At 52.2% G+C, this 17488-nt stretch overlaps 7 protein-coding genes across 7 annotated transcripts; 5 read left to right on the top strand and 2 right to left on the bottom strand.

The window, feature by feature from the left end:
• The first annotated feature begins 641 nt into the window (after positions 1–641).
• B0H65DRAFT_75817 (heterokaryon incompatibility protein-domain-containing protein) lies at positions 642–3023 on the top strand. Its single transcript, XM_062831371.1, has one exon. The coding sequence runs from the start codon at positions 893–895 to the stop codon at positions 2945–2947; it is 2055 nt and encodes a 684-aa protein (XP_062676702.1). The 5' UTR covers positions 642–892; the 3' UTR covers positions 2948–3023.
• A 1032-nt stretch (positions 3024–4055) lies between these two features.
• On the top strand, positions 4056–7290 carry B0H65DRAFT_565842 (uncharacterized protein; the record flags this gene model as incomplete). Its single annotated transcript, XM_062830299.1, has 3 exons — positions 4056–5518; positions 5602–6067; positions 7035–7290. Exons 1-3 carry the CDS (start codon positions 4261–4263, stop codon positions 7288–7290), a joined length of 1980 nt encoding a protein of 659 aa, XP_062676703.1. The 5' UTR covers positions 4056–4260.
• On the top strand, positions 7258–9149 carry B0H65DRAFT_76111 (uncharacterized protein). The gene is made up of 3 exons (XM_062831373.1): positions 7258–8168; positions 8221–8638; positions 8689–9149. The coding sequence occupies exons 1-3, from the start codon at positions 7368–7370 to the stop codon at positions 9099–9101; spliced, it is 1632 nt and encodes a 543-aa protein (XP_062676704.1). The 5' UTR covers positions 7258–7367; the 3' UTR covers positions 9102–9149.
• Positions 8992–10404, bottom strand: B0H65DRAFT_76184 (uncharacterized protein). Its single transcript, XM_062831374.1, has one exon. It carries the CDS (start codon positions 10161–10163, stop codon positions 9198–9200), a length of 966 nt encoding a protein of 321 aa, XP_062676705.1. The 5' UTR covers positions 10164–10404; the 3' UTR covers positions 8992–9197.
• A 407-nt stretch (positions 10405–10811) lies between these two features.
• Positions 10812–12317, top strand: B0H65DRAFT_565852 (uncharacterized protein). The gene has a single exon (XM_062830300.1). The coding sequence runs from the start codon at positions 11136–11138 to the stop codon at positions 12189–12191; it is 1056 nt and encodes a 351-aa protein (XP_062676706.1). The 5' UTR covers positions 10812–11135; the 3' UTR covers positions 12192–12317.
• Positions 12318–12864: 547 nt separating this feature from the next.
• Positions 12865–13305, bottom strand: B0H65DRAFT_76199 (uncharacterized protein). The gene has a single exon (XM_062831375.1). It carries the CDS (start codon positions 13190–13192, stop codon positions 12920–12922), a length of 273 nt encoding a protein of 90 aa, XP_062676707.1. The 5' UTR covers positions 13193–13305; the 3' UTR covers positions 12865–12919.
• A 112-nt stretch (positions 13306–13417) lies between these two features.
• Positions 13418–14551, top strand: B0H65DRAFT_436873 (uncharacterized protein; the record flags this gene model as incomplete). The annotated part of the gene is made up of 1 exon (XM_062825267.1): positions 13418–14551. One exon carries the CDS (start codon positions 13418–13420, stop codon positions 14549–14551), a length of 1134 nt encoding a protein of 377 aa, XP_062676708.1.
• Between the last annotated feature and the right edge of the window lie 2937 nt (positions 14552–17488).

The raw sequence follows: 17488 nt of genomic DNA on the forward strand, positions 1-17488 counted from the left end.
ATGCTGACAACAACAATCATGAAGACGAAGACGATGGGACAGGAGTTGGGGACTTGGGTCGGACTTGGCTGTACTTCTGTACCTGTCTTTGATAGTCGTATCAGGCAACCATCAGTGAGGTCCTCCCGTCAGCACTTAGCGATTCGAGGCGCTGTCGATTGGCGATCATCGGTGAGCAGGGGACAAAACGCCGAGGGATCGATAACGCCGAATGCGGTTGACCAATTGTTGGGTTGGGGAAACGCCATCGTGAACCATCGTGGAAAGTCAGCTTATAAATGGGGATACTTGGCTGTGATGGATGATACACAAAGGGTGTTGCAAAGAGAAAGAGGAAGAATTCGTTGGCATCAAAAATTGGGAGGAAGGAAAGAAAGGACGAACTGACCATCAAGGTACCCGTACCCCGCCCGTTCGGGGAAAGTGGAGCACTTTATAGCGCTCAAGCGCTGAAGCTCAGATTGTCATAGCGCCCGCTTCAGTGCATCTGCCCCACATCCGACCCCGTCGACCCTTTTCTCTTGAACTTCAACTTTTTCCAAATCAACTTCAGAATTGCCGGCCAACAACTGGTACGAAGACCCCGAGAAAATGGAAGACAACACCGGAAGCGAGACAACCGCGGAATGATGGCCGATAAGAGAGGCGCGACGCGTTGGGCTAGCCAACCTCATCTGTCAGAGGCGCAGCTACAGACGCCAGACGCGGCCGCGCTCGGCGCTACCAACCATCAAGACCTGGGCTGCGACGCCGTCAGCTTCCCGTGCATATCGACTACCATCGATGACCATCACACCTAGCGAGAAGGTGAAGAAAAACAATGGACTTTTAGACGATTCAACAACCGCCGTATTTCCGCTGCGGTTGTCCGGCTTCCATCAACGGCAACACGATGGCTCTCACCCTTTGCTCCAAGTGCTCGACCCTGAGCTTCCATGATCTCTTCAATGACGATGTGGTCTTCCACCCTGACCTCAACTCCCTTGTCCAATCGGCCAAGAAATGCGAGAGCTGCAACTTGTGGTGGACACAGGTTCAACGCGGCTGCAGCAAAGAGGACATCGCAGCTTGTCAAGCCAAGAAGCTTCCCGCCCACGCAACCAAATCCAGCGACAACGGCGACTTCAACATCTACCTTCGCGGCGAATGGCATCCTGCAGGCACGGCCAGCGTCCCCGACCAGATCTGGCTCTCGTGCGGCGTCCTTGTCTCAGCCGCTGGCCATGACGCTTCAACCAAATTGCAAACCCATGTGGCCGTCTTTGCTGACCCTGCCACCCCCGCAGGCGCCTTGTTTGCGGGAAGATACAGCACCAGTTCCCATAACCCTGAATATCATGCAACCTTTGCGAAGATGACGCTGGCGGCTTGTCGCAAGGGACATGGAGTTTGCAATCAGGCATGCCCGCCTGGGGCGAGACAGATGCCTACGAGGGTCATCGACGTTGGAGATCAGACCTTGCCAGCGTCCAAGAGGGTCACTCGGATCGTCTTGACCAAGGACCTCAAGCAGCCGCAGCCGTACACGGCTCTGTCCTACTGCTGGGGCAGAGGTACCCAAGCAATGCTCAGCGACAAGAACTTCGCCGACTTCCTCAAGTTCCTCCCCGAATCCAAGCTCAGCAAGACCCATATCGAGGCCATCGACCTCACCCGTCTCCTTGGGATCCGCTACCTTTGGATAGACGCCCTCTGCATCATCCAAGGAAATCAGAAAGACTGGGAATCTGAATCCAAGCGCATGGCCTCCGTCTACGGCAACGCCGAACTGACCATCATCGCCGGCCGGTCTGCCGACAGCGGGCTTGGCTTCCTTACCAACAACTACCTGACCACCAAAAAACACCCAAAGCCAGTCCCCATGAAAGCCGGCCCGCATCTCCATACCGGCGAGGGCCCAGATCTCGGAACTGTCTACCTAACAATCCAACGCGGAAAATCTGTCGGGCCCGTAGATACCAGAGGCTGGTGCTTCCAAGAAGCCCTTCTTTCCAACCGCTCCCTTATTTTTGGGGAAGATCAGGTGTCATACCAATGCCGCTTACACACGCGGTACGAAGACGGATGTGTAGATATCGATACCTCCAAGCGGGAACAATCCCTCACCTTTCTCAATCCAGGCACCAAACCCGAAGTTTTGAGGAGATGGTATCAAATGCTTGTTAGCTTTACTCCCCGAGCGTTGACAGAGCCGCACGACATTTTTGCTTGCATCGTGTCTGTTGCGCTGATCACGCACGGCGTCCTGAAGGCAAGACACCTGGCCGGATTATGGGAATGCGATATGCCAAGGGGACTGTTGTGGAAGTCTAGATGGAGTTATACCAGTCGCAAACACTTTCTACCCATCGAGAAGCCATTAGCATCCCCGTTCACAAAACGCCCTGGCGAAACCCCCGGCAAGCCCGTTATCCGTGCACCTTCATGGAGTTGGGCACATGTGACCGGTCAGGTATTCTGGGATACCAACCCGCGCATCGAGTCAAAGTGGATTGACCCACAGAACAATTGCATCAGACCGCGTGATCCGAAGGGGTTGTGGACGGCGGGTAAGGTGGTAGGCAACCCGGATGTGTTGTACATGCCGTCGCTCGAGCTACAAATCTTCGGCAGAGCCGTTGAAGTTCGCTGCACGAACGTGGTGAAGAAGACGGGACTGAGACCGGAGGGGATCATGTTGGAGTCAATGAAGCCCGCACCGAGTGCGAAACCGGCGCCGGCGCTAGCGACAAGTGGAACGGCGAAACCCACCTATATCGCTCTTGGATATTTCGACTTTCCCAGCGATCCAAGACCGGCGAACATTTGGTGCTTACTCGTTGTCACGCATGAAGGATTACTGCTTACCCGTGATGGAAAGGGCAAATTTCACCGCGTTGGCTGGTTTGCGGTGCAGGATGGGAAGCAGTTCGAGGGCGTCAAAGAGACAGCCGTGGACTTGGTATAGAGTGTCGAGTTCGGTGGTCTTTTTCAGGGCATTGCGGCTGACGTCGACGCCGTTGCCGGTATACCTAGATGGCCGAATGAACCAAGGTCCCCATTTGTGTTTAATCGAGTCTTGCGTGATGTTTCCCCTGCTTTGTCAGCCAATCCATCTCTTCAAGCGATAATCTTGATCATGATTCTTGTCCCTGTCGCGGTTGGCATCCCGAAAAGTGTCGTCAAGTGTCGATAGCGCCGTGATGTTTGGCTGTTAGTGAACGGCTGCGCAACCCCTCTGTTCACTAACAGCAGTACATGCAGATCAGGTTACCATCGCTTCATCCGCTGCTGCAGAGTAAAATGACCCTTGGGATGCCAACTGTCATGCTGCCACGGTGCGGTGCATGTCTCAAATCTCACGATGCAGTAGCGTTATTGATCAACATCATAGGCTGAGATGGCTTCTCAACCGCAACATGTACAACAAATGCAACCCCTTATGCCACCTGTATGCGGTGTACCCTTATGCCACCTGTTGCTCGCATGTGCGTGGGAAGTGCGTCTGCGTCCACATTGCAGTCCACATGGCGGTTGCCTCATAGGGTCCCTTCAACATATCGTAGCTTGTCCCAAGCAGAATCCCGGGACCAACTATCTGAAACACTTGATATCTGAAACACTTTCAATTTCCCTTGATGTGTTTTGGGAGCATTTCGTTGCCGCCGGTGGACATTGGACCATGGAGTCGGGTTGGTGTTGTTGTCCACGAGATCTGCTGACGCTCTCTTTTATCTCATGAGAGTAAACAACCCTTGTGTCTTCCTGTCTTCTCCCTCCCCGGATCTACGAGGTTTTGACTTTGGACCCCAGCTTTATCGTCTCTTTCAACCTCAACCGGGAACACCCTCAAACCTAAAACGGTCATAACCCTGGCCGCCGTTACCCCGTACGAAAGTGTTTGATCCTCCGGTCGCCAAGTTGGTCGCATATCGCAGACCGTTTTGAAGGACACAAGCAAACTCAAAACTCCAGACAGAAAGGCACAGCAGGGATGCTTCCGTCCCAGACAAACGTTTATTATCCGACTGGCGAATCGGAATATTGAGACGGCTTGGAACTCATCACCATCACAGTCACACCCCTTTTGTGCTTTGTGCTTGCACCACCTGGACCACCCTTCTGGCACTGCCGATGTCATCACACTGCACTACACTACAGCAAGCATCAGCACCAAGCAATCACCAGGCACACCGGCATAGCATAGCATAGCATCACCTTACAGCAGCCCAGATTCAGCATACATCCCCCCACAGACGGTCCCGAAACAGAACAACTGCCATGCCAAAGCCACCATCACACCCTCGATACCAAGCCGTGGCGAGGTCGGAACCGTATCTGAGCAGTGCTCACAGGAGCGGTGGCGGTAACAACCATGGTGGAGATCACGGCCGTAGTGGGCGTGGGAGTACGGGGAGGATGTATCACCCTGCCGGGTCAGTGAGCACAGCGGGGGTGACATCCGGGGTTCCACCGGCGCAACAACAATCAGCGGCCCCGCAGAATTTTGGGTACGGTCCGAACACCGGGATCGGCACCGGGTCTGGGCCCGGAGCTTCGGGAATGATGAACCCTCAATATGGGTCCGAATTTCCTGCGACAACGACAACATCGACCCCACGGACAATACCTCGGAATTTCGGTCAACAATCATCACCGTCGTCGTCGTCGACTTACGGACAGTCTTTTGACTCGCCTTTGCAGGGGCCGAATCAGCACAACAGCAGCCCCTCTTCAGCGCCAAACTTTCAGCTGACAGGGTATCAGCACCATCAACCACCGCTGCAACAGCCGCTACAGCACCAATCGTTACAGCATCACCGTCAACACCAACACCAACAACAACAACACCAAAGCCCCACTATCGCCAACCAGAACACCGCCCACCCCCACCCAACCCAGTTTCCTCCTCAACCGCAATCGCAACCACAACAACAACATCAACCACCAAGCCAATCGCACCACCACCACCACCACCAACCATCGCAAGCCTCACCAAATCCACCCACACACAACCAACGCCCCGGCTCTCCAAACCACAACCCAACAACCTCCTGGACCCCCCGCGAAGACTCCCTCCTCCTCTCCTCCCGCGCCTCCCACCTCCCCTGGTCCGAGCTTCAGCGGTTACATTTCCCCGGCAAAACCGCCAACGCATGCCGCAAGCGGCACGAACGCCTCATAGAAAAACAGCAAGCAGAAGAGGAAGTAGATGAAGATAGATTGGCAAGGATAGCGGGGGAGTATGTGAGGATGAGAGAGGAGCTGTGGAAGGGGTTGGCGGATCGGATGGGGATGGATGTGAAGGAGGTTGAGGAAAGGTGTTTGGGGATGGGGGTGGGGAGGTTGAGGGTTGGGAGTCGGCAGGGGGGACGGAGGAGGGAGAGGGATGGGAGGAGGCATGGGGGTGGGGGATCGTATCCGGTGGTTGCGACGGGGACGGGGATGGGGATGGGGATGGGAATGGGAATGGGAGTGGGAGTGGGCATGGGTGGTGGCGGGATACTTCCAGCACAGGGGCAACACCAGCACGGGTTGGGTATGCCCGGAGGGATGACAATGGGTATGAGGGAGGGAACCGGAGATCCGGAAGCGAAGAATTACACGCATAGTCCAGTGCAGATGGGCTCTACGGGGCGGTCGCCGACAGGAGCAGGACCAGGACCGGGACCAGCTCCGGGAATCGTGGGCCCGGGACCCGGAGCGGGGCCGGGGATGCCCGGACAAGGACACGCATTGAACATGCTGCCACCATCAGCCGTACCACCGTTGACCACACAAGTCCCCATATCCACGGCGACCTCCGGCCCAGGCATGACAGTCCCGCCGCCCATGCCACCGCCACTGCCACTAACAATCTCTCCGCCCGGTATGCCGCTGAACCAACACCAACAACACCATCAGCAACCCGGAGTTGCATTCGGAGGGTATCTCAACGGACGATCAACCTCGACCGCGAGGAGACAGACGGCGCAATCGCAGTCGCAGTCTATGTCATTGCCATCTACTTCCGCGTCGCCGACGATCGCCTCGAGGTTACCGTCGAACGCCATGTCCAATTCAGATTCTTCAGCAGGGCCAGGGCCAGGTATGGGGTATACCCAAAGTGGAATCCAGGGGGGGAATGCGCAGTGGCCACCACAACAGGGTCAACAGGCTCAACAGCACGTTAGTTGTACGAATCAAGGGGCAGTGCCAGGTCCGGCGCGAACAGGGACTACGGGAGGTTTTGGGACGGGCTATGGCCGGGGTCAGTCTACGATGTCGGTGACGGGAGCGACGGGAGCGACGGGAGCGACGGGAGCGTCGTCGTGGGGTAATGCTTCATACCCGCCGTCATCGTTTGGGTAGGATGGAGTGAAATGGTCCAACTGTTTGGTCGGACTTCATTGCGGATGTTTAGACAAACGGCGGAGGAGGAGGATGAAGTTGAAGTAAATAATGAGTGACGACTATCATGACCGGATTGATGACATACCGCTAGAACTGTTCGTTTAGAGGAGAATATAAGAGAATATAGAGGGGACGTTGCGCAACCAAAACTTGCGATTGTGATCATGACCAAGACAGCCGAGGCAAGGATCTCGTCATCCCATCTTGTCTATACCTGGCCCGCCAGGGGGGTAAAAATGATGGGATGAACCTGTTTTCATCGCGACTTGGGCCGCCCAGGCCGTTGGTGTTGAAGGATGACGGTTGCCCACATAAATGCTTGGCTGAGGGGACGCGAGTGGAGACCGACTTACAGCGCATGGGTGGTGGAGCTACAGGGATCATATCGGCGGCTAACAAGCCTGAAAGGGCTGAGCTCTGATCTTCCATTCAGTTGCTGCTGTTGTCGAGACCAATTGACTCTGCCACTCGCGGCTAACGTAGCGCTTCAGCTGGCCGCCACCTGTGCCGCAATGCACAGCCCTGAATGGCACCTGTCCAGGGACCGTGTCACCTCACCTTCCCGTCGTCATTCGTCCTTCGCTTCTCTTCCCAACTTCATCCTTTTTCTTCCCATGGACTCCCAACATCCCCCTTGACACGACGGAACCAACAACCTCCAGTCTCGACGCGCCTCGGTACTGCACTCCTGCGGCACACATCAACGACCACGACCACAATGACAATTGGGGACAAGTGCTTACTGGGGCCGGCCGCCCAAAAGACGCTAAAATGAAGCTAATCTGGCGAACCCCAGTCCCAACACCACCCAACACCACCCAAGAGACACTGCTCATCGACCCCGTCTCCGACAGCGCGGCAGCAACCCTTAAGATGGCGACTCCCCACAAGAGCTTCGCGCGCGCTCCAGCCAGATGATCTCTTCTCGCTCTCCATGTCTCGACAGTTTCACCGTGCTCAGAGCATAGACACTAGCCACTAACCGGCCCAACACCATGGCCCATCAAATACCACCACCAGGCGAGGGCTACTACGTCCCGAATCATGCTACCCATCACCCATACCAATATGCTCAGGGGCAACCATATCCCCAGGAGCAACCATATAACCAGGGACAACCACAACTACATGCGCAGGGGCAACCCGGGCCAGACCAGTCCCCAAACTGGGCCGACGGTCTCGAGGTCGTACCACAGGAACAACTCAAGCATACACAACATTGGCCCGAGGTTCGACAGGAGGAAGTGGGCAAGGAACTCAGTCCCACGACGGCTCTGGTCAACCAGTGGAAATACAATGCTGGTCAAGCACCCGAAGTCGCCGACCCTCAACCCGGCGCCAAGCCGAGCCGAAAGCGATTATGGATCATACTGGGGAGTGTACTTGCGGTTATCGTCATAGTCGCTGCTGTTGTCGGCGGAGTGGTTGGGAGTAAGGCAGCAAGGGACTCGAAATCAAGCACGGCTCCGGGTCTTGATACCGGTGGTGATGGCGGCTCTTCGATCACAATACCGAGTCCATCACAAACAACGACGGGAGGAGGGGCCACTTCAACATCTGCTGCTGCTGTCGCCGGAGTTATTCGTTCAGGTTCACCTTTGACCGTCGCCAGTTGGCGGAATGATAAGGGCAACGTTGGGCTCTATCTTTTCTACCAGGACAAGAGCAACGATGTCTACTACATCAAGTACGACGGTTCCTCGTGGGGAAAGCCTGTCAACACCATAACTGGTCTGAGGAGAAACACCCATCTAACCGCCACCATTATTCTTAATGGTCTAGGCAACCTCGTAAGAGTATGTTCAGCACCACAGCCGGGACCATTTCTAGTTGCTAACACGTCTCCAGCCGCATGTCATCCTTACCTACATCGGTGCCGGCCCTACAGTACTGGGAAGGGTGATTAACGAGAACAATAATCCTGCTATCAGTAACGACGATGAATTCAACAATTTGTCCCTTAATGCCCTCGCCAATTCAAGCACAACCAGCTACTTCCCCGCGGCGGTATACCAAGATCCGAGCGGTGAGCTGGGCCAGGCCCGAGTGGTAATGCTCCACTGGCTCAATAGGATGACGGGGATAATGGCCCTTCCCGGCACAAGACTCGCCATGGCGCCCATCTCTAGCCGCTGGGCAAACTATTCAGCATCTGGAGGATACGGCCTGATCTACCAGGAGCCAAGCGGTCGCTTGGCCGCTGCTGTCCTTAATCTTGGTCCTGATTCTAGGGTGGACGCCGTTAGCCCCTGGTTCAACAGCTCTAGTACGTGTCCTTCCATCCATTCTTCCTCTGCTGGTACTAACAAGGCGCAGTCTTTCCCTCTAACATAAACCCTCCCAACGGCGCCCCCCTCACCGCCTGGGTCACCAGTCGTCCCTCCTCTCCTTCCCACTTCCCCAACACATACATCCTTTACCTCGACTCTAACTCTAACATCCAGATGGTTTACACCTCCTTCTCCGGGTCCGGAGACGGTTCCGTAACGTGGAAGACGTCCGAGCCAGAAGCGCTAAAGGGGTTGGACAAAGACACGGAAATCGGCTGTGTGCTGATGGCGAGTATCGACAAGGATCAGAATGGGAACGAGGTTCCGATTGAGGAGGACTCGGAGGAGGTGAATAGGTGTTTCTTCCAGAAGGGGGGGAAACTTGTGGAGGCGAGGATGAGTGGGAGTGCAGGGACAGGGGAGTGGAAGATTGTAGGAGAGGTTCCGCTGCCTTCATGATGAAGGGAGCTCACGCATCGGATTCCGATTATCATCAACTGATCAGCTCTCACATTACTTCCCATATCTAATAACTCTCCTATCTGTCATCCCATCTCAAGCCGTCGAAGTCGAAGTAGGCACCACACCCGCCGTCCCCGTCGAACTCGCCGCCTTCGTCGAACTTGGCACCGCCGAACTCGAACTACTTCCACCACCCCCACCCCCACCAGCACCAACAACAACAGCCTGCACCACCTGCCCCAACGCATTCGTAACCACGTTCACCAAGCTCCCAAGCGCATCATACTTATACGTCTTCTGCGTCAACCCCTTCCCCAAATCCTTAATCGCCCCCGTAAACGTCATATTCTTCAAATAACTTCCCACAATGGTGCTCGTCGCCTCGCCCGCCACGCCGGCTACTTCCTGCACGATGTTTCCCAGGTTATCAATCAGAAAATTGACTTTACTATCCCCCTGCACTATACTCCCCAGTAATCCATCCACCGCACCAATAACCCCGTCCACCGCATCCACGACGCCGTCCAACAAGTTCACCAGCGCCGGGTTTAAGTCGAGAGTAGACAACGTCCTGTTCACCACCTTCACCAAGTTCCCCAATCGAATTACCAAGTCCAGCTGCGCGTCCACGTCGGCGATGGTGATGTTCACTTTATCTATCCCCACTTGCACCCCCGCATTGAGCGTCACCAAAGAAGCGACTTCGGCGGCTAAGTTGACTTCGGCCCGGAGGTTGTCGACGTCTAGCTCGATGCGGCCGACGTGTAGCTCGGGGACGCGGAGGAGCACGTCCGGAGGGCCTTTGGGACCGTAGTTGGTACCGGAGGGGCCGGGGACTGTGGCTGTGCCTGAAGGGCGGGAGGAGGTGGTGGTGCCGGAGGGGCGGGTGGAGGACGTGGAGGTGGGTGGGATGGAGGCGGAGGCGGAGGTGGCGGCTGCTGTTGAGGTTGGTTCGGCGCTGGCGGCGGAGGAGGGCGAAGATTGGGCTTGGGCGGCTGAGAGGGTGAAGAGGAGCCCGAAGAGGAGGAGGAGGAGGGTGGTGGTGAGGAGGGACCTCATGATGTTGTCTTGATTCGCCCGAGTGTGGGCTTGAGGTGAGTGAGGTTTGTTGTTCGGGATCAGAGTGAAGTTGAAGTGGTGATGAGCAACTCCGATGGAGAGAGGAATGAGCACTGAGGAGTTGAGCAAGAGCAAGTCCACCCGCCTCTGGAAGCGAGGAAGAAAGAAGAACTTGACGAGCTGGGAGAGAGCTTTCAAGACTCAACAAAGCTGACGCAAGAATCACAGGCAGTCCTTTCTTCCCAAAGCGAATGAGATATAACGCGAACCGAATCACATCCTGCCCAAGAAGGTGATCTTGACAATGACCTTGGTTATCGTCGTGTCCGAAGGTTGGTAATATCAGACAGGGGTCCTCTATATCCGACCCCAGATTGCCCCTGTCCGTCCCTACCTGTTCCTGTTTTGGCACTGACCTTGACTGGTTGCATGATCGTCAACCCCGGTCTACTTCCCCATTAGGCCGATTCTCGAACGGTACGATGCTACTATGCCGGTTTGCTTCCAAGGCAATGAGCGTCTGTGGAGTAACGGTTAGTGGAACGACCATAGCGAACTGCCTTGGAAATAACCTCGTCGATATGAGGGAGGTGTTAATGGTTCGTGTTGTTTATGCGATTCCAGTCGGCAATGGAGACGTGATTTGGGTGATGGACGCGATCATGATCCGGATTTGAGACGTGATTGCAGGTGATATCCATCTTTCTTGTTATCCCGGTTCTCATCAGTTTTCACGACTTCAACCCGGCGCATCTCCTTTTCCAACCTTCTGTCTCGAAGGTCTGGATCTCATTTTTTCTGGCCTCCATCACTTCCGCTGGTCCTTTGAGCTCTTAAAACCCAACCAAAGCTCACGCAGCTGGCATCATACGGTATCCAGCCAGTCAGGACTGCCTGCCCACTGAGCTGAAGCTTCGATACTCCTCACTCACTCCATCGCTCACCAAGACCGCATCGCGGCCCCAAACCACCATGCCCCTCTCCCTCCTCCGGGCATCTGCCCTCCTCCTGGCTCTTTCCCGTCTCACCCCTTCCGTCCTGTCCCAAAACACAGACGAAGACAAGGACACCGACGAAGGCGGCTACATAGGCTACCGCCTCACCCACCGCGGCGACCCCGAGTCCGCCATCTACGAAACCGCCAACACGGGCTCCGATGATGACCTGATCCTGCCCGAGGACCCAGACGTCTACCTCAACGCCTCCGTCTCCGTCGGCCTGATCGACATTGAGGTGGACAACATCACGGCCAAAGTGAACCTGGACGCCAAGGTTTTGAGTTTGCTGCACTTTAGCGCGGGCGTGGATGCGAGTATTGATCGAGTCAAGTTAAGGATTGAGAATGTCTCTGCCAAGGTCGAGCTGGAGGCCAGACTAGAAAATGTGGTGGCTATGGTGGATGATGTGTTGAGGAGCATTGATTTGAATCCGATTATTGCTACGCTTGGTGAAGGGGTGGGGAAGATTGTGGATGGGGTTGGGGATGTTGTTGGTGGTGGTGGTGGTGGTGGTGGTGGTGGTGGTGATGCGGCGGGTAGTGCTGCTGGGAATGTGCAGGCTAGGGATGTGCCGCTTGATGCTGGTGCGGCGGAACATGACCTATCCAAGCGCGTCCCCGCCACCGGTGGCCACAGCTCCGGAGCAGACCACGATCCCTTCAACTACAACTTGGAGCACAACATCCTTTACTCCGTCAACGACTATCAGGGAAACAGACATCGCAATCGCCGGTTGGATCAGAATGGCGAGATCTTTGATGAGTATCTGGATAATGACGGGAACGAGCAGTCGAGGACGGTGGTCGGGTATTATAAGGATGACATGACTTTTAATGGACATAACAGGAGCATTGAGGTTGATGGGAAGGTGAAGGAGTTTGAGCTGCAGTACGAGTATAAGCCGTTCCCAGGTATTGAGGCGATTAGCTGGATTTATGTGGACGCGGAGGGGAAGGTGGTTAGGACCAAGGTCATTTCGGAGGCGCAGGGGGGTGGGACGAGTACGGTTAGCAATGATTCAGAGGAGTGAGGGGGTGGAATGTAATGAAGGGGTGTCTTTGTATAGTGACGGTTTGGTTTTCATGTTGTGTTGGAGAGTGACGAGGAAGAGTCATTGAAGAGGGGAGGAAACTCTGGTTCGTTTTTTTAGGGCAAGTCCATGAAGCATATTCGCAGGGCAGCCCGATCCTTTATAAACCACAACCTTGACTCCTGCGGTACGATGGCATCTAGAGGTAGTGTAAGCAGTTGTGGCGGCGAAGGATGATTGGCTCGGAGGAACTAGTATTCGAGGAGGCAGCAAAGTAGCCTTTCCATCCCCGGGCGATGAAAGGCTGGATCCTGGGTTGTGGCCTGTGTAGAAGCTGGATACTGGGTTGCACCAACGTTTGCCTTGAAATCGAGGTATAAATATTGATATCTGGTGGTGAGGAAGCGGGCGAACGCGTTGTTCTTGGACGAGAGTGCACTAACAGAAAAAGCGCAAAGTTCTGTTAGGTCCAACACCTTTTTTGCTGGCGGAAAGTGCACTTTTGGGCCGTACACTATGACTTGGTTAGTGTGTGTGGAGTTTTGTATGGGGACCACCCGCAAACAGCACTAACTCCCTACCCATAACAAATGTGAGGCCGTGCTTGGGACCGGGCCCACAACGCTTGGGCCACTTCTGTTGCCTACCAGGATCTTAGCTCCATGCCACTCACTTTCACAATCTAACCTCTGATGGTCTCTCTCCACGCAGCATTCTGGCGCGGCGCTTCAAATGATCGCGGTGCGCGCGTAATGGTTGGTCATCGTGGATTGTTGCCTGTTCCTTTCCCGACGTTCAGTCGCTACACGTGTACATACTAAATCTATCCATCTCCCCCCCCAACTTCTATCGCGTCGCCATGGCCCAAACTCGAGCCCAATCTCGAGCCCAGGAAGACGGCAAAGGGAGGCGTATCTCAGAGGATCAGGGTATGTTTTACGAAGCGCCGACAGAGGCATGGCTAACAAGGAACAGGCCAAGATAGTCCAACTACAACACATACTACGCCGTCCAAGAAAATCCAAGGCAACGACCGGAAGCGAGCCATCGAAGACGCATGTGGTCCTAGTCCCAAGCCCTCTTCGAAACGACGACAAACATCGACACCGTCTGCTGAGGATACTACGTTCGCCGAGGAAACAGGCCACAGAGACCCAAACGATCCAATCGGTTTCTGGGTAAGAGAAGGAGTCTGGCCACGCAAACTTTTCGAGTTCGACATCGACATGTACGAAGACGACCGAGCACGAAGGCGGTCCTTCCCCTCACTTGGACGTAAGCGATCGAACTCCGCGCTGTCCTCGCCGACGACGCTGACGACGCCGAGCGAGGTGAAGAGTGCACAATACCGAGACTCGCGCTTTCAGCCACTGCTCGAAACCAAAGGTGTTTTCATGGATAAGTCCGAAGATGGGATCACGGTTGAGAGTAAAACTTGTTACATGGCGTTGCTCACTTCCGAGCAAACGATTCCAACCGAGTCGCTATTTCGAGACGAATTGTTTGAGGAAACATGCCGAAACGCGGCGAATAGGAATGAGGCAAGAGTAGTGCGGGATATTTTGCCCTTAATCGTCCCCCCGGCGGAAATTCTCGCAGCAAACGGCTCCGCCGGCCTCAAGTGTTTGGTCGAGAGTATAAATGAGGGATGGAGCAGTTCGATCCCCCTAACTGGAATCCCTCGTCCGCAACCAGACTATTCCGTTGGGTTTCGGCAAAAAGCATTCACCAACGACCAACTTACCAAGTTGAAGCCATTTGTTGGCGACCCCCTCGCCGACGACCAATCCTTCTTTATGGCTACAAAATACATGTACTTCCCCTTCCTCACCTGTGAGGTAAAGTGCCGGCTTGCATCATCCGACTTGGATGTTGCGGACTGCCAGAACGCCCACAGCATGGCTCTCGCGGCACAAGGAATCGTCAAGCTCTTCCGTAATGTGGGGCGGGAGAACGAGGTCCACCGACAGATCGTTTCGTTCTCCGTCTCACACGACCATCACTGGGTACGAATCTACGGCTACTATCCGGTCATCGATGGAAAGGACATCAAATACTACCGCCATCCGATTCATGAATTTAGCTTTACGGCCATGGATGGCAAGGAGAAGTGGACGGCATACCGATTTGTCAAGAACATTTACGACAATTGGATGCCCGACCACTTCAAGAGAATCTGCTCGGCCATCGACCAGTTGCCTAACCTGGACCTTGAGGTCCAAGCACTTTCCAAGTCGAACGGCTTGTCCCAGGACCTTGGAATTCAAGTGGAATTGTCGGAGGCCGACTCCGAGTCGCTACGCATGGATAAGGTCACGATACCGGCGCCTGCTAAGAGGAGGAAGGAACAGTCCGGCTAAGAAAGTGTAGGGTCAGATGGTCATAATTAAGCTAATCCGGAATCCTGCCTTGTTCCTCTTTCTTCCTTGTGTGAGCATCAACCGGATCGACGGTTTCCGAACCCTTACCAACTACCCTTGACGTCCCAGCTTCCCCCAGTACTCCCTCACGCCATCTATCAATGGCCTCATTATCGACTTGGCGTTCGGGAGAATCTCGCGGTGCACGGCCAGAGGAACGGAAGGGTACAAGAGTATCCTCAAACCCTTGCTCGACCTGGTCACAGGACCACCAGAAGATCGCTTTTGTGGCCACCTCTGAAACCTTCTGATCATTGTAACCCCGGCTTCCGCTGAAGTGATCTTGATCTGCCGGTGGCTTAAACCCAGGCACATTCGATATGGGATAACACCGTGAATATCCATCTATGGTCCTACCATGCAACCAAGTCCAGTAGACATAACGCCAGTGATGCAGGCATTTGAGATGGCACCGGATTTTTAGCCCTATGTCTTCGGCACGTATCATTCCAAAAGGTGGCCATCCATAGGGCGGAGTATGTGAATAATTGGCTTCTCGATAAGGTACTCGGTGTGGCAATCATGGCGTAGGCACCAAACATGGTTCTCTCGACTGAGCTACTCCGGACCATGCCTCCCATTGCTCTCATTGCCTCTCATTACTCCCAATGCCTCCCTGCCATTGCTCTCAATGTCTCTCATTGGCTCTCGATGCCACCCATTGCTCTCAATGTCTCCCTTGCTCTCAGTGCCTCTATTAAGGTACTCTCAAAACTTGGTATCTGCGTGCCTTTACAAGGCTCTGACCATTTTAGGCTCAATACATTCAAACCAATGAAAATTGGTACATGAGTTGAACGAGCAGTATGTCAGAGAGGGGGGGAACCATGATGGAGGCAGCGCTAGAGATAACTCAACTTACCCTTACTCCCTGTAACGCTCAACAAGGCCTGTTACGCCCCTTATATTCCCGCTGCGGTATTTGAGAAAAGTGCATGAAGATTTGTGATACAACCCGGAGTAGACATGAAGTGAGCTTAACATCATTAGATCCGCTGTCCTCCAAATCCGCAACTGAACAGGTCACCATCCCAAAACCACTTGCCCTGTACTTGAAGTTGATCGACATGGATATCGCGACGTCCAGACCCCACGGGCCACGACCCGGCCCGAGTGCGAAGCACAACACTTCTGTCCCTTCTTCACCGATTGGACACTCTTACGAACTACATGTAGCGGAAGTGAGTAACAAAGGGTAACCGAAAGGATGCAGAAAGCACTTCCGATGGGGCTTTACCTTCCTATGGGCGTGATCGGTAACGGAAAGTCGAGTCGACTTTCTAGCGATTTCTATACTTTTCTGGGGGTTAATAAGGGGATCTTGCAGGTTGATCTAGCAATTGTACCGCATACGAGGCCCACTTAGTAGATTTGTACAAATTCAGTTAGCAGGCGTTCATCCGCTTTACCGCCTTCGATATAGATATATACCTCGGTATATTATAATTATCCTAATTATTTTACTATTCAATGACGTTTTTTACCAGTTAAAATAATTAAATTGATAATATTAATAATATAAATACTAATAATCTATACGAGGAGACGGTTAGTTTATTTGTAGTACCGGCGGCTAGACGGCGTATAATAATTATAGAGTATTTGGATTATTAAAGCGACCCTCTACTTTATACTAGCGATCCCCCTATAGAACTTTAATAACCTAGTTAGTACTAGTACAATTAGTATTAGTATAATTAGTACGAACCCAATTAATACGAGCCCAATTAGTATTAGTACTCTTAATAACCTAGTTAATATTTAGGGTATAATACTTAAATACTACTAATCGATTTAGAGGAGAATTAACCTCCTGTAGCTATACTAGCGGCTATACTTCCTTATACCTCTATACTTATTAGTACAATTATTAATCCCCCTACAAATATTATTAAATTTTATAAACCTTATACTTTTAAAATTATTAATAGTATTAAATTTAGTATAGATGTATTAATTAATAATAAAGCGCTACTTTTTATTAACCTAATTAATTTAATTAGCTTAATTAAATAATAACCCTTAGGAAGCGACCCTGCTAAACCGCTAGTTAACTACGTAAGAAAGGTCGTTAATTTTAATTTTAAACATAGAATTAAATTAAACCCTTTCGTATTAATTATATTCCGATTAAATAATAAAATAGTTTTAAAAGGAAAAGAGTAAGGGTAACCTATTTTTTAATAACCTCCGCAATTATAATAACGTATAAATTAACGTATTAAAAAAATATTGCAAAAAATAATTAGGATTTAGAAACCTCTAGATTATTAAAATTATTAAAAATAAGTATAATATTAAGCGAGGGAAGTTTTATATTTAGAAAGCGGTTATTAAAACTTCAGGTATAACGTATAATTAATCGATCAATTTACTTTAAATTTTTAAGGAAGTATAGGATAAATTCTTATTTTATAGAAATATTGAGATTAAGAATTATAATTAGCTATATAGTACCCTTTTAAGTAAGAGGGAAATATATAAGGATATATTTTAGAGAGAGAAGGTTCCGGGTATAGTATTTTAGAAGTAGGAGAGAATAGCGGGGATGAAGATCCTAGTGCTCGAAATTAAATTAGTAATGGCTCTAGTAATTTTAATAACGGTTTAAGTAGTTAAGAAGGTAGTTAGGAGGAAGATAATAGATCCGTTTGTAAAATTGCTATTTAGAAATATAATTGTAAAAATAATTTAGATTATATTTCTTTTAGGAATTATAAAGATTTAGTATTAGTGAGAGTAAAGAGGATATTGCGCGTTGTTAGCGCTTCTAATATTGTTACGGAGTTGAGTGAATTGATAGTAAATGCGGCGGTTATTTTCGCTAGTCTATTAAGCGTTGCGGACTTCTAGAAACTTATTGAGGATATTAATAAG

This window comes from Neurospora tetraspora (assembly GCF_033439725.1).
Source record: "Neurospora tetraspora strain CBS 560.94 chromosome Unknown B0H65scaffold_10, whole genome shotgun sequence".
Classification (NCBI taxonomy): Eukaryota; Fungi; Ascomycota; class Sordariomycetes; order Sordariales; family Sordariaceae; genus Neurospora; species Neurospora tetraspora.

Excerpts from the sequence above, each read along its gene's own strand:
- B0H65DRAFT_565852 (XM_062830300.1), top strand. The coding sequence starts at position 11,136 with ATGCCCCTCTCCCTCCTCCGGGCATCTGCCCTCCTCCTGGCTCTTTCC.
- B0H65DRAFT_76111 (XM_062831373.1), top strand. The coding sequence starts at position 7,368 with ATGGCCCATCAAATACCACCACCAGGCGAGGGCTACTACGTCCCGAAT. Across the intron at positions 8,169-8,220 it reads GTCTAGGCAACCTCGTAAGA|CCGCATGTCATCCTTACCTA; the intron begins GTATGTTCAGCA and ends ACACGTCTCCAG. Across the intron at positions 8,639-8,688 it reads CCCCTGGTTCAACAGCTCTA|TCTTTCCCTCTAACATAAAC; the intron begins GTACGTGTCCTT and ends AACAAGGCGCAG.
- B0H65DRAFT_76199 (XM_062831375.1), bottom strand. The coding sequence starts at position 13,192 with ATGTGTTGTAGTTGGACTATCTTGGCCTGTTCCTTGTTAGCCATGCCT.
- B0H65DRAFT_75817 (XM_062831371.1), top strand. The coding sequence starts at position 893 with ATGGCTCTCACCCTTTGCTCCAAGTGCTCGACCCTGAGCTTCCATGAT.
- B0H65DRAFT_76184 (XM_062831374.1), bottom strand. The coding sequence starts at position 10,163 with ATGAGGTCCCTCCTCACCACCACCCTCCTCCTCCTCCTCTTCGGGCTC.